This window comes from Columba livia, chromosome 2 (assembly GCF_036013475.1).
Source record: "Columba livia isolate bColLiv1 breed racing homer chromosome 2, bColLiv1.pat.W.v2, whole genome shotgun sequence".
Classification (NCBI taxonomy): domain Eukaryota; kingdom Metazoa; phylum Chordata; class Aves; order Columbiformes; family Columbidae; genus Columba; species Columba livia.
Genome location: NC_088603.1, coordinates 61738786 through 61754855, shown reverse-complemented (window position 1 = coordinate 61754855; position 16070 = coordinate 61738786). Strand labels below are relative to the sequence as shown.

The 16070-nt window shown below is 37.6% G+C and overlaps 1 protein-coding gene across 16 annotated transcripts in view; it reads right to left on the bottom strand.

The window, feature by feature from the left end:
• BRD9 (bromodomain containing 9) overlaps window positions 1-16070 on the bottom strand; it is a 32469-nt gene that overhangs the window by 14322 nt on the left and 2077 nt on the right. For 6 of the 16 annotated variants that reach the window (XR_010470226.1, XR_010470225.1, XM_065052210.1 and 3 more), the window contains 6 exons: window positions 8286-8418; window positions 6544-6604; window positions 5553-5697; window positions 4193-4303; window positions 3239-3414; window positions 608-740 (listed from right to left, as the gene is read on the bottom strand). Coding sequence is in view for 12 of the 16 variants with exons in the window: in XM_065052210.1 (XP_064908282.1) it covers window positions 608-740; window positions 3239-3414; window positions 4193-4303; window positions 5553-5697; window positions 6544-6604; window positions 8286-8418 (759 nt within the window). In the remaining 4 variants the exon portion in view is untranslated. Of the gene's footprint in view, window positions 1-607; window positions 741-1531; window positions 1622-3238; window positions 3415-4192; window positions 4304-5552; window positions 5698-6543; window positions 6605-8285; window positions 8419-16070 lie in introns of all 16 variants that reach the window. The other 10 variants (XR_010470227.1, XM_065052212.1, XM_005510184.3 and 7 more) reach the window with 3 other exon arrangements.

Below are 16070 nucleotides of genomic sequence, written 5' to 3'. Positions count from 1 at the left end.
GATCAAACCTGTGGTTAGCACTGTCCAAAATTCCAACATGGAGAAACTACTTGCTATCTCCTAGTCACTGAAGGATGTCTGTATTTTGTACTCACACAAGAATGTGCTACAGTTGACAGCTACTACTTGAAGGTACAAAACTACAAAAGGTTCTGACTTCTCACTGAAAACAGTAATTTAACACTTCAAAATTCCTGAACTTAGGTTGCAGGGGTGGAAATCCTAACAACCTTTCAATCTATGCCAAGGTTTGCTTTTTCTGAGGTTGCAACAATAAGAAGAGTGTGATGCTATTTTAATAACTTTCAATGCTAAGGTTTGCAATTAAGGAAGCCAGATTTGAGCAACATTTCACTGTTTTCTATGAAGTGAATTTCTGAAGATGTTCAACACAGAATACATCTTGAGATCCATTTAGGACATCCTCCAATGGGCTTCAGTTGAAATTAAGTGATGGACAATAGTCACATTTGTATTCCACACAGAGCACATATCCTAGATGTTACAGTCTCAGAAAACATAATATTAAACCCCATTTCCTAAGACGAAACAAAGTATTCAACAGCCAGACACGAAAGGGAATTGTGGACTTTGTTGTGCAGTAGACCTTGCTGTTGGGTAAGTATCGATTGATCCTGTCACGAGCTTCATCTGCTGCATGTTCCACTAGTGCCAGCACATGTTCTTCAGCAGTGCTATCTGTCAGGCTGCATGCATTTCCCTCAGGTTCAAATATGCAACTAAGAAAGAGAAGAGGAATAGCTGTAGAAATTAAAAGCTAAAACAAAACAAAAGCCTGAATTCTGGGTTTGCCAAATAGAACAATCAGTCACATTCCTCTCCCAGTGTCAGTCTACTTCAGCATGGAATTATAATCATATTATGAAACTGAAGTTTTGCAGCAGAAGGTGAGATCTACCAAACTGCCGAGCTTCAAAAATTTAATTGTTTCTGTGCCTTGATGAAAATAAAAGAAGTATTATAAAACAGAAACTGGGAGTAAAATTGCATTAATATAAGACAGATGTTGTGTCCTTAGTTTGCCACATGCACAAATATGCTATTTTCACAAACTCCTAATGAAAAGAAATTATGTGATGAGGGAATGGAGACTGTATAACTCTAATCTGAGGGAAAAAACCCAGAACAACAGGCTGCATTTATGAGAATTATGTAATTTAGTTGCTTGTAGAAGTAGGATGCTGCTCCCAGTCTAATTAAGCTCACTAATATGGGCAATTAATATTCCTACTCATTATCAATCACACCATTCCTTCTCATTGAAATTCCACAATTCAACATTTATCTTTCAGTAGATCCCTTTTCATTAATAAAACATAACAAATAAGCATACCTAAGATGGGAAAGAACATACCTTAGCTACTATATAAAAATCAGAAAAACGTAGTATTATAAGGGAGAGTGTGAAGATATCATAGGTTATGTCAGCCTTATTATATATTTAAAATAAACTTTGTACATCAAAATCTTTCACGACATTATATGGACATTAGACACTAGGGTCAAACACCTTAGGTACTGGGTAGAGCATCTCCTCACACCAAATCCATTTCTCACTCGTGGGGCATCTTCTTCCATTTCCTTAGCTAAGAATTTCTCTCTGTATAAAGATTCAGATCTCTGTATAGAGATTCAGTTTTGCTATTAAAGACAACAGAAAGGTCACAGGATCATACTATTATAAGACAATTGTGTTATATGATTTTCGTTTAACTGAAGCTTTTAAGAAAGAGCATACACAGCAGGAAACTCCACAACAACTGGCACTTTCTCTCACACTCTACAGAATAATTAATGGACAAGAATTTTGAGAGAATGTTCAGAAGGTTGCAACATCCTGGACAAAATTTTCAGAAACTACTTCGATATTAGGATGTTGAAGTGACCAAGTCACTTTTTAAACTACAGTATGGAGTTCTAAATTGCCTTAACACTTTGCAAACACTGACTTCAGCTCTTTCTCTGAAGGCAAAAATATCTGCTATTAGGTTTGATTCTCCCTCCAGAGCTCTCCTCATACATCAAAAAGAATAATAGCTATCCTACTGATGTCAAAAGATCAAGTTAATTTAAAAAAAAAATTAACTCCAACTACTAAAGTTACATAAACATTTGAAAGAACAGGAAAGTAAACTTATACCACAACTGATTGCAAGGAAACTGTTATCAAGATAAAATTAAAGGTCAGTTATTTTTAACCATTTGAATTGCATGTTAATTCTTGCTCTGTTAGCTATCTGTATTTGTAAATGAGCACACAGAAATAAAATACTACTTCTTCCATCAGACATTAAAGCAGGACTACAAAAATGCTTTAAGTGTAACAAAAAACATGTGGCTGGTCAGAACTCTAAAGTTCACTTCTAAAAAATACGAGAGAGCATGAACTTGAAATAACAAGTTACATTTCACTTTTTTTACTTTGGATGTTTAAGAAATAAGCCTGCAGAAATATCTTAATGATCAGATATGACTAATAATGCTCTGTTACAGTTTTATGTTAATAAAACTCCATTTGATACAACGTTCTACAATTTATATTCAACATCTATCCTAGGATGTCTATGTAAGAACACCTAACATAATTTGCTCGTAAATCACAGTTTCTGCTAAAATCTCTCACAAAACAGAAAACAAACCCCTTTAATTAGACTAAAACTAGATTTTAGCTATAAAAACATGACTTGTAACACCTGGGGTGCCTATTAGCTGGAACATAGCTATTGCACTAGCCATGTATTTTATGAAGAAGTTTAATTATATTTCATTGGGAAAATGTTATAATCTGCTCCAGAAATAATCTGCTAAACTTATATGTGCTCCCAGATAAGACTAAAGGCCACCGTGCCCTCCGAGAAAGATCCTGTTAGATTTTGATACAGTCAATCACTTCAGAAAAAAAAAAAAAAAAAAAAAGGACAAAATGTGAAAGGCATTTGTGGCTATGTTAAAAATGAAAGAACATTTCAAACCATCATGAGAAGAAACTACGTATTATTTAATGTAGATATAGAGGATAAAAATATCTATATATGCTAGATATTAAAAGAATATGCAGTCATTCTTTGAACTCTTTGTTTCAAGTTGGGAACTGCTGGGCTATTAAAACACTTCTACAAACAAACAAATAAATAAAATACAAGAAAACTGCCCATTTATCCTATGGACCACAAGGAGAAAGGCTGAGAAGAGTATGCATGATCATTAAAACCTTTACCTAATAACTTCTTTATTTTGCTTTTTTGATTTCTTGGTAGTTTCTGCTTGTACAGGAACAGCTTCAGGGACAGGTTCCTCAACTGCTGTGTCTTCATCACCCAAAAGAGCTGCCTGCTGAGAAAAATCCATGTCCTGCATAAACGACATGCTGCGCTTCAAAGCTAACAGCCGTTCCTAGAATCAGAAAGGACAGAGCAGCAGGGACTTAACCTTTCCCTCATAGCCAAGATGCTATGATAATGGGATGGGATGGGATGGGAATGGCCATGGCCTTATTTTGTTCTTAATGCCTCGTTTCCAATGGCGATGCAACATGATTTGGTCATGGTAGCATGGCATCATAATTTCTGCAGCCCAACTATCAAGAGAGAAACAAACAAACAAAACAACTGCATATGCAAAGACAACTGCCTATTTTAAATAAAACTTACCATAACTGCAACTCATGCTCACACACACACATACACGCATGGTGCAGATCATCAAAATAACCTCATTTTACAAGCAAAGAACTGTATTTCAGTAAAGAGTGTGTTTGCATGCATGCACCTGTGAAACCCCTGAAACCTCCCCTACACTCACCACCTTCAAAAAAGAAAAGCTTTCTTGTTTATGCAGAAATAAACTTAAATGAGATCTTGTTTTCTAAGTTTCAGCCAGAAGCAATATTTTACAGTTGGGTTTTATACATGTGGATCTTAACTGCTTCCACCGAGGCCAGCAGAAGAAGTTCCTACAGACTTCAGTGGTGCAGATATGGTTGAGAAATAAGGGTGTAGTTATAACATGAATGCTATCAAACCCTTAAATATAGTAGCACTAACAGGCACTGCCATAATTAATCACAGATTAAATACATAACACTTACTATTGTTACTAATCATGTTCCTTTTAAGTATGGCAAAACAACCCCCAAAGAGTTTCTACTTTTTGTTTTTAAGAGGTCTCTTACTTTGCTCATCATCTTAAAGCCTGTGTGCAGTATCTTCTTGGCTAGCTTGTAGTAAACAGTATCTGGCCTGTTGTAAGTCATTGCATTATCACACATCAGTTTAAAATCTGCCTGTAAAATATGAAACAAACAACTGTTAAAATTTCAAAATGCTTTGTTAAATGACTGGAAGATACCATTCATCATGGCAGCTCTGTGAAGAACACAATAATATTTTAGCAGCAGGCTTGAGAAGTTAATGCAAGCTAAAAGGTAACACAGAATGGCAAAGGTCTGAGCCCTATTGGCTTCTTCAAGATGCTCCGTTTTGTTTGGAATTGGCTTTTTGGTTATTAAAAAAACACTGAAAACACAAACCTTTTCCCTGAATGCCAAATGTAACATCTCCTCCTCATGCAAATGGACCAAACAAGAAAAAATGGATAAATTAATAAAAGGACTGAGGGACGAACCTAAGTACTTTTCAGTGTTTTTTTCAACTTCTGAATCAGAATAGACTTCAGAAATACAAAGACATCAGAAAGATACAAAGTTTCTTACGTATAATTTTAATTCTAGTAATTTGACCACTTCTTCAGTCACTTGCACTAGAACAAAAAAAGGAAACTTCAAAGCATAAGAAACAGCCTTCTAGATGCTCATCACATGCAACAAAAGAACAGAACAGCCAAGCCTGATCTGTCTTCTCCTTTCAATGGTTATCTTTCATACACTGGTGAAGCCACAGGGGCTGTCTCAAATCACCTTCCCGTCCTCCATGTGCCAGGAGCTGGCAATACCATGCAAAGATTTCTTACTGCACTGTCTGTAAAATGACAATGCATCTAATAAAGTATTACAGCAATAGTAATACACAAAATAGCTAAGGCAAGTCGCCAATAAACTTGCCAAGCAAGTTTCTGTCAAAAGGCGATTTCAAATGAAGTTATATGGAAAACAGGATAACTAAAAACTATGCACTTGTTATTGAATCTTATAGAAAATGCTTTAGTGTACCCAGTTTTCTTGCACACATGTCAAAATTGCCTCTTAATCAATCTAACCAGGCCTAGATTAAAGAAAAAAAGGAGCTCCAGGTTCTTCAACTGCTTAAGTCCTTGTGATAGTCTTACTCCTGTTTATGTCTAGCAGCATGAAGTCCACAGAAATTCCACAGTAATTTGTAGTAGATTGTAATAGAATATGATAAATCCACAGTAAAAGAAAAGAAACTCATTCTAACACACAGGATATACGAAAGCGCCTAGTTCTGAAAAAACACACATTAAAATAATTAATCTAAGAAAGGCTTCTAATGTTCAAAAGAATCTTCAGTTCCTTACTAGAGAGTTCTGAAAAAACTAAATCTCTATCAATTCACCTTGAATTCAGTGACTGATTTGTATTCGTTCGCTGCAATTTTTTCCTTCATTGTACCAAAATCCATGGGGTGCTTTATTATCATGGAATATCCAGGAGCAATGGCATCCGTGACTGGAAAAGCAAAAAACCCATGAGGATCTTTCCTAAAAACAAAAACAATACTTTTAGATTTATATCAGCAAACAAAATGATCATTGTACATAGTACTACTTGAAAAGAAAAAACACTAAAAGCACTCTCATAAAACAGAAGCATATTTGAAAAATTTCCTGATAAAGAAGAGCATTTTAATTACATACATGAAGACTTTTTAAAAGAGATTCAGGTAGTTCTTGAATTACTTAATTATTTTTTGTATGTTTTCTGTGTCTCTGTTTACAATTCAAATTGGTCTTTTGGCTTCACTGAGTAATCACCAGTTCTTGTTCATGAGGTCCTCTGCAAATAACTACAGTCTTAAATATTTTTGAGTTAGTTCCAAGTTCAATTTATTGCTATGTAAGGAAAAATGAAAATGAAATTCTTTGTTTGTTTTCAAAAATATAAGGTTCAGGGCTAACATCTTATGGAAAAAAATAAAAGCCTCTCCAAATGAAAAGGATTACCAAGTAAGCAGGTATAAACTTGCTTTGGTATCTGACAGAGGACAGAGAATAAAACAAAATTTCATGAGAACAGTTCAGTTTTTCAAACCATTAAAATTCATAACTGTTTTTTAATTCCTAAACCAAGCCATTCATGTTTAATATCTTTCATGATGGCAATATAACCTCTGCCCAAAACACTTCCTCACCAAAAGCTAGAATTGCATAGCTGGTCATAATTTTCCTCAACTCAACTTTAAAAATTACCAGGTCTGACAAAGATATTACAGGCAGTATTTAGGCACTATTTTCAAACAGAAAACCAGAATAAGAATTTGTAAAGCAACACATATAAACATGCGTTAGACACTGCCAACACAGCTGTAGATAGAATATGCCTAATACCTTTGAAGCTGGCGAAGGAAATGTTCTAGTAATTGCTGGATCGGTGTGCTCTCATTTTCAGCTGCAGTTTGAGACAGAAACACAGGTAAGTGCAACGAAATATAATACAGATATATTTATTTACTTGAAAATATAAATACCAGAGCGAAAAACTTAACTACAAGTACAGCTTGTACTGATCAGAAGGTCAAAAAGACATGGACTTCAAAGCAGAGGCACATCAGATTTCTAAGCTTAGAGTAACTATTTCTTCTCCTTTACAACTTACTGAGTTTTAATCACACATTAAAAAACAGTAGACATTAAATCAGATGTAGTGCTAAGTCTAGCAGTTGTAAGAAAATGTATCCATAAGGTGAAAGCAAGGTGTTATGTACTTTTACAGGAAAAGAGAAGTGAAATTTTGTTGCTCAAATACTGCAGTTGAGAAATCCCCATTCTTACTACGTTATCCACGTAATTTTAATGGTTTCTTTCTCATAACACCCATTCAATCAGCTTCTCTGAATTTTTTCAATCAAAAAGAAGAGTGACAGATGCATATTTGCTGGAAAGAAAGGTACTGATTACGATTTCACTTCCTGTACAGATTAAACAATAAACACTACACATTAATCACCTGTTCCATGTACACACTTCAGAGAGACTGGCTTTAATGTGGTGTTTGAAAAACTTATGAAGCAGCATGGTAAAATCTACAATTACAACTCCAGCTCTTCATCATTATACTGGAGAGACATTTCCCTTCTTAACCAAAACAGTTAAGGTAACTTATATGCTTTTGAATAACATTTTTCAAGCAGACGAAAATAGCAGCCTTGTCAATATAGAGATCAGTTTTTAGCTGGCCAGTTTTTCAAGGCTCCAGATTACCCACAAGCATGAAGCTTGGACCAGAAAATTTCAGTTATCCCTATTAGGTCACCCTGACAGTTGATGGACACCATTCCTGAATTTAAAGCGCAGCCATAATTAGAAAATTCCCCAATAAATTACTTGACCAGTCAATGGCAGCGTACCAAAGACATGACTCAGAATATTCCTAAAGACGCAACTTTTTGCTACCAAGTTCCATTTCCAGGCATACATGTACAGAGATCGTGATGTATTTGAAAATTTCTGTAAGTAAATTGGCAAAATCTGAAGGGATTAAACATGTAGAAGTTACCACAAACAAACGATAAGTATTTTGACTGGTGATGAGAATTAAAGAAGACTGGTAAATGAAAACTGGGGGGAACTATGGTCTTTAGAGACACCCCATCATAACTTACTGCTATACTTTTGATGAAAATAGAGATACTAAAATTAAAACTCCACATAGGTTACAAAAAAAGACCGTAACAACAGCTAAGCAGTTTCTGCAATACTGTTTTCCCTTGAACTGAGCAAAACTTAGTTTCAGACTTTCTGATCATTGTTCTGGAAATGCTGAGGAAATACTAAGGAGAAGGTACTAGGGGAACATTATGCACAATAATACTTGTATAAGCTTTATTCTGCCAGAGGCCAGACACAGCTGTCCTTGGCAAATTTATTCACATGAAAACAAACCTACTAAAACCCAGAAGCACCAAGAGGAACACTGACTTCAGATAGCAGAAAGTTCTGAATGTTGGAAAAAATAAAGCCTCTAGATTTCAGCAAATCCTCATGGAAATTTTGCATTTTTATAGTCTTGATAAAAGCTTTGTTCTGTGTCCTTTTAAAACATTGAAAACTATAATTTTTTCACTGCTCACCTGGTTGAGTTCTGCATGCTCTGACAGGACGGTCTGGAGGTGGTTCAACCTCTACTTTTTTCCCAGGATCAAAGTCATCGGCTTCTCCTTCAGTGTCACACTGTTCTTTTTCCCTTTTCCGCTTTTTCTCTTCCTAGAGCAGCAGGGAGAAGACAGATTTTAGAAGATCAGACTTGAAATATGCAATCCTACATACCAAAATGTAAGAGACAGTGATATTTTTGTTTGGGATACCTGTTATATATCTGACCCATAATATGTTTTCAATAACTGTGCATACATTTTCATTGTCACTTTTGCAGTTTTCTTCTCCAATTAAAACTAACACTGTTCACCTTTTGCTTCTTTGCATTTAATATAGTTAGTTAGTTACTATATTTCTACTGAAAAGAACATTAAACTGTGAAGCTATTTGTATGTAAACCTGCATGATAATAAGCTACACTAGAGATTAAAGGAAGTTACATTACTATTCAGTAAAGATCAGCTGGCAGCTCTGCTTTGACCAATGTGTTTTTGTTGTTTGGTGCATTAAACAGGAATCAATAAAGTACATGATAATTTAGGAAGCCTGAAAAAGAACCATAAGTGTCGGGGATTGGCTCAAGGAGCACAGACATGAGTCCACCAAGCAACTGTACGAGCAGAGCCCATTTTAGTTGACATAAGTAGGCCCTAGTTAGCTTGTCTATTAGGCCGTGGGAAAGGGGGGAACGGAAAAGTACTAACTAAGGCAGGGTCAGGATATTTTTGAAGAGATAAGAGTCAGAAGAATGTGGGATGCGCATAGCTAGCTAAACCCAAGTAGGTGGAATAAGTAAATGTGCTTAGCCTATTAGATAGAGACAAGTATGCATAATTATGGTATTTGGTATAAATGCACGCTATCTCGGGCAATAAAGCTGAAGTATGCTTTATCACTCATATTGAGTCGGCTGCATTTCTTCCTCCGTCCGCTCGGGTCTGGAACTCTGATGGGATTTCTCTCCGCAATTGGCGCCCGAACAGGGGACCTGAAGCGGCGGATAGAAGCAAAAGGCGCCGGGAGAGCAGCGACCGGCGGGCAAGAGCGACCGAACACTGTGCTGCGGTGTGTCGACTCCGAAGCCTGAACCGACTGAAGTTCGCCAGTGCTGGGCTACAGGAAACAAGGGCTGCAAGAGGTCTCTTAATTTAGCAAGAGGTACCGTACTATAGTGATGAATAACGGAGAAACAGATTAAAATGATGAATAACAAAGAAATGGATTTAGACGTAGCCCTAGATTTATTACAAAGCTTTTTAGAAAAGCGGGGGGTTGATTATAGTTGCGTTAAACAGCTAGCTGGTCTAGTAGCAACGGGGAAAACTAAGGGGTGTTTTCAGGATCCTGATTTATTGTTTGATGAAGGAGAGTGGAGGAAATTGGGGGATGTGTTGTGGGATATGGTCATAGACGAGGATAAAACAGCTAAGAAACTGAAGAAACTGTGGAGGGAAGTAATTAATAATATTAAGCGTTATAAAGTGGAAAAGAATTTAGCCGCGGTAGCTTCACAGAAACTCGGCAAAATGGAGCCTTCCGCTCCGCCGATGGAAACGGGCATATCTGCGTTATCAGCGAAGAACCTTAAAAGACTATTAACTTGGTGCAGAGGCAATAGGTATCCTGCTGACCTGTCAGGAGTTTTTCAAATAGAGACTTGGAAAAAGATGGGAACTGTGTTGTGGAAGGCAATTAGTCACCGCAAAAGATATATTCTCGGCCTTGTAACCATCTGGAAACTGATAAATACTACAGTGAAGCAATTAAAACCTGAAAAGACTGTTACGAGCATTAGTGACTCAAAACTTGAACTTTGGGACAGTATAGAGCAGAAATTATGGGATAAAGTCAGCAATGGAGATACAGAAGCTAAATCATTAGTAACTACATGGAAGCTTGAACGGTCTGCTGCTGCCGGAATTTTTGCAGCGTTGCAGCCTGATAAGTATCCTGAAAGCTGCGGTGAAGTCCACCCGGTTTGTGTCTGCGATACCCTCCCTATTCCATCCCCTGCTGTGCTTTTGGCACCCCCGATGGTTCAGCAGTCCGGGGCGGGGGGAAGGAACAATGCCAAACGGTTAGCCTCCTGTACCATCATCTAACCCTGGTGAGAACAGCAAGTCCAGAGGATTGGTGTCAGACAACTTACTCAAAGAACCTGTGAAAGCTGAGAATGCTAAAGTCGTAAACAAGTGTACTATCAGTCCTTTTACCAATTTTACCAATCTGCTTTTCCTGCATTTTAACCCTCTAACTTCCACAAGAGAACAGAAGAAGTCACTGAAAATAGAACTGGACAACAGAACTGTGTGACAGATTAGATCAGCTAACAGCAAGTGAATCTGACAGTCGGCAATGTGGTCATGATAATCGTGACGGGAAAGGGGGTGCTTCTGGGGACTCAGGGTATAAAACTTAGAAGTTAAGGAAGCACTGGTTTTGGAATTGGCAGTAGGGAATGCTAAAGTTTGCTATCAACATGTTATTTGCGAGTTTTACAGTGCATATTATGTGCTGCTGTTTATTGCCTCTCTGAAAGTCAAGCAGCTTGTCAGGAATGTGAGTTAATTGTTTTACTGGTTGTTGTTAGAATTGTTTCTTTGTGGTATAAGTGCACCGTAAAACTTTCTCTCCACTTTTCCCACTCACGCTGCAAGCAGCCCTGTGCTTTTCCGCGGGGTCAGAAATTACTGTTTTCAGTCGTGTTCATAAAAAATCGGTATTGGGAGGTGTTTCAAAACATAGGGAAGCACTTGGAAATATGAGGAAAGAAGATCTTGTAAAATACTGTAATTAATGGTGGCTGCTGTATAAGTTAAATGATTGGGAAAAGTGTCCGGGGAATAGAATCTTGAAGTATAACACCTTATTGCAATTAATGTTGTTTTTAGGGCGAGAAGACTAAGACAAAATAAATCCCTACAAGAGATCATTAAATCATTTCAGACAGCTGAGAGAGAGTTAACTGATAACACACAGGTCACAGTAAACTTGCTGAAGTCTGCACAATGTTTTCCTTATTAGCCTGTTTTCTTTGTGGGTATCTGTTTAAGCATGTTGCAATTTTGGTAGGTCTTTGTTATATGGTACAGTAAGTTCACAGACTGTTAAATCATGAGAATCGGTTGACTCAAAAGGTGCGTTTTGTGATAGTACAAAAGATCATGAGTAATTTAGTTCCTTACTGCGTGAACATGATGTTAAGATTTTATGTGTAGTAGCTGTTATATTTTTTTTTCTAGCGTACTAGCTTTATTCCAATATCCAGACTTGCGCAACTCTGTGACAGGCTGTCTCTCATCTCGGTGCACTAAATTTGGCCTTTTTGTATGCACATCAAGTGAAGAATCATGGTTTTAGAATAACAGTTGTAGCACACCAGATGAGACACTCAAAAAAAAAAAAAAAAAAAAAAAAAAAAAAAAAAAATTAAAAGGCCTTGGCCAGTCCAGCTTGCTGCGGGGGGGGGCGGATGCCAAATGGGCCTCCAGCGCGCACTGACCCATTTTGTCAGGGAGACCCAGAGGTATCTCCACCTGGCTGAGCAGTAAGCGGTTCAAGGTGCAATGCAAAAAATTGAGATATTGTCTTAAATTGGTGTAAGTGTGATCCATCTGCTTATTTGAACTTGGTATATGGTTTTCGTATCTGAGCTCAGTATTTTAGTTTGTATATTCGGTACCAAAAGAATCTTGTTTGGGGAGATAATTACAAAATGGGAACCGGTTCCACTGCTAAAATTCCACCTTGCTCCCCCTTAGGATGCATCCTTACACATTAAAGTAATCGCTTATATTGTTAGAAAAGCATTTAAATTGTTAAAATACTATGATAGATGTGAACTTGGGGTATTGTATGAAGTTATGAAGTTGTATTTAAAGGTTGCTGGAATGTGAACTGATTTGGATCTAGGACAATAGAATAATGGATTTATGTTTACTATAATGGTTTTTGACATCTCTAAATTGTAAAAGGTAAATGGAGCTAAGGAATGTAACTATTGCTGAGCTACTTGAAATTGCATATAAAGTGTATTATGGCTGGAATGAAATGGGAAAACAAAAGAGCAAAATATCCCAGGCCTGTGTGCAGCTCATTGTAACTGAGAAGTTTCCCAGAGCCTCCTACTTCATACCAGCCAGTATGCCAGCTGCGTGACCCTGGTTATATCTACACTGCACAGAAAGAAAAAACAACTGGAAAAACCTGGCTGCCCGCTTTTAAAGCAGTGAAAGGGGGGTTCTCTCTCCCCCCACTGCAGCGATGTAATACTGAATGGAGCAGTCCGAGGGTGAAGTTTAAAGGCATCCTGAGCAGACCCGTAGTTCTAATGAAACTGGACAATTAAACAAAAAATTTGTTGATAGACTTATCCTATGGTAATTAATTGTACGAGACTTCTTAGTAAATTCACCATGCTAGTTTTTGAGGACATGGGAGACAACGAAAGAAAGGCCGTTTTTTGAGACAAACGGAATGCCATATTTGGAACAAAGTTTTAATACATGAATTCTTGTATTTCCCTAAAAGTCCTATACCTCTCTTGGGTCAGGATTTGTTAAGTAAATTGTAAGCTCAAATAACGTTTTCTGAGAATTCTGTTTAGTTGCATATCCTACAAGAAGGTGCTTGGATGGTGCAGATCTGCTTGTGCAAGTGAGAAATCTTCAAGGAACTTTTGAATGCTGTATTTCCACTAGTATTAACAGCCAATGTTTTTGATAAAGCAAATACTACACTGAGAAATCTGAAACAGGACTTCAATCCGGTAAGGGAAAACAATATCCAATAAATATGACAGCCAAAATGGAGTTAGAAACTTTGAGGGATGAATTTATGACAACTTTACAGGATGACTGCATTTGATTGGACTTGCAGATTTGTCTACGAAACAACCTGTGGCTATTGTGCGACAGTATGATGAGAATGCTAACAGACTAATATACCAATTGTCACTCTGATCAAGAAAATGCAGGGAATGAATTTAAGTCTTAATAGGCCATGATCCTTTTGTCATATATGTACCATTTGTGAAATTTAATTCTGATTTTTTTTAATTTGTAATCTATGTCTTTGTCAATTGCACTAGCTGGTTTTCTTAACAGCACAGCTTTTGGTATGCATAAATGTAAAATGTAAATTGCTGCAGAACCTGCAAGTCTCTAACATCAGGTCATAGGCCATACTTGTATTTGGTCTGATCCTACATACTTGCACAGTTTTTGTTGATGGTTTTGGGAAAGCTGTAGTGGTTTAGCGTGAAGATAGCGATTAGCATCATTCTGTGAAAATTATTGAAAGTTCAACCCAATTAGCAGAACTTGGCACAGCTTTAAATTATTTAGAGATTTTTAAGGGGGAACCTCTAAATTTGATTTGCGATTTTGAGTACGTAGTCAAGATCCAACGCACGTATCTGATTCTGAACTGTGTTTTTGTTTTGTTTTGTTTTGTTTTGTTTGTTTGTTTTTAAAACAAAAAGGGGTATTGTCAAAAGGATTGTATGTGATGAATCACTTATATCTAAGTGGTGCAGCCTAAATTTGCCCTGTGATGAAACACTTTCTAAGTATGACCCAAAACCATGCTAAATCAGAAAGAACCTGCATTAGTTATGGTCAAATCACTAGTTAACGTTCAATGGAAAAGGCCACACCAATTGATAACCTGGGGGAGAGGTTATGCTTATGTTTTTACAGATCAAGAGCTGCAATGGTTGCCAGCACGAAACGTGAAACCTGTGTTATCTTCCTGACAATGATTGTTGCAGCTGCTGTGTTTTGGATGCCTGCACAGACAAAGATTAACATGTGGATTACTTTAGCCAACATGACTGACCATCTATATGCCTAACTACGATGTCTCTGGAAAAAACGTTCCACACATGCTTGGTTGGTGTCTTCCTTGATGACTACAGCAGCATCACACGACTGTTTCAAATAGTGGTTGATGCAGAGGCATTGCAACGAACTGTAATAATACTAACACGGCACTTTGGATTAATTGCCACCTGGAAGCAGACGTCGAACCACAGGAACTGGAATTGCTGGCATCTATGCCCATGGATGCTTGTATTCAGCCGGTTTGTGAAAAGTGTCAGAACAGTATACAAGAACATGAATGGACAAAACTACAAAATGTTAATGCTACCCTTGGTGACTACAGAAATGAAACTTGACGGTGTAATGCTTCACAGAAGAATGCAAGGGATGTCATTGATAATGTGGGACAGCGACCCTAAAACCTCCTGTATGGTGTATTCTTGATCTGTGAAGATAGAGCCTGACCAGGAATTCCTTCTAACGCTGTTGGAGGACTGTGTATTTTGGGACTATTAACTCTCTTAACGCCCAATGTATCTATGATAATAGATCACAAAAGAGCAAGACGAGAAAAACACTTTTTGCGTGTATATGAGTCAAAATGTGATGATAATGTAGATTATTGAGGATCAGGGTAAGGGTTTTAGGATCTCTTGTATCTAGTGTTGGCACAATTAAAGCTTTAAATACTTTAGAAAAGTTAGGATGCTGGCTAGTTAAGCAAATAAACAGAACTTCTAAGGCTTTAAGTGGACTTTTGTTAGATGTAGATTCTGTAAGACATGCTACACTGCAGAATACAGTCACAGGAGACTTTTGTTATTAGCCCATGGCCATGGATGTGAGGAATTTGACGGAATGTGCTGTATGGATTTACAGAATAAGTCGAGATCCATCCACGAGGAGATTAAACAACTTACGGACCATTCACAGAAGATGAGAGAGGATGTAGGCCTCTTTGGCTTAGAGGGCCTCATGAACTGGTTTGGACTAGGAGGATGGGTAAAAGGGCTTTTGCAGAGTGCTCTGGCTCTCTTAATCATAGTAGTAGTTGTATTAATATGCTTGAGTTGTGCTATATCATGTATTAAGAAGATTTTAGAGCAGACACTTGGGCAGGCTCTGCTCATTAAAAAAAGAAAAGGGGGGAGATGTCGGGGATTGGCTCAAGGAGCACAGACATGAGTCCACCAAGCAACTGTACGAGCAGAGCCCATTTTAGTTGACATAAGTAGGCCCTAGTTAGCTTGTCTATTAGGCCGTGGGAAAGGGGGGAACGGAAAAGTACTAACTAAGGCAGGGTCAGGATATTTTTGAAGAGATAAGAGTCAGAAGAATGTGGGATGCGCATAGCTAGCTAAACCCAAGTAGGTGGAGTAAGTAAATGTGCTTAGCCTATTAGATAGAGACAAGTATGCATAATTATGGTATTTGGTATAAATGCACGCTATCTCGGGCAATAAAGTTGAAGTATGCTTTATCACTCATATTGAGTCGGCTGCATTTCTTCCTCCGTCCGCTCGGGTCTGGAACTCTGATGGGATTTCTCTCCGCACAAAAGAAATGTTCTGTAACAATGGCACCAATTAATGATTTATTCCTGGACTTCAAAGAAAAGGCATGCCTGAGTCATTCCTATAATATTATAGCCATTGTTCAAAGTCTCACACAGTATGTTTGGGATTGGAAGGGACCTCAAAAGATCATCTAGTCCAATCCCCCTGCTGGAGCAGGAACGCCTAAGTGAGGTCACACAGGAACATGTCCAGGCGGGTTTTGAATTCATGTTCACACAGAAGAGCATACGTTCATTAACCTTCTTTAGACTGCAGTTTCGCTACTTATCTATCTGTTAGCTTCTCTTGCATGCAGTAATAATAACGTCCTGGGGAAAAAAAAAGTCCGAACAAAGACAGCCCCCCCCCCCCCAATTTAGCA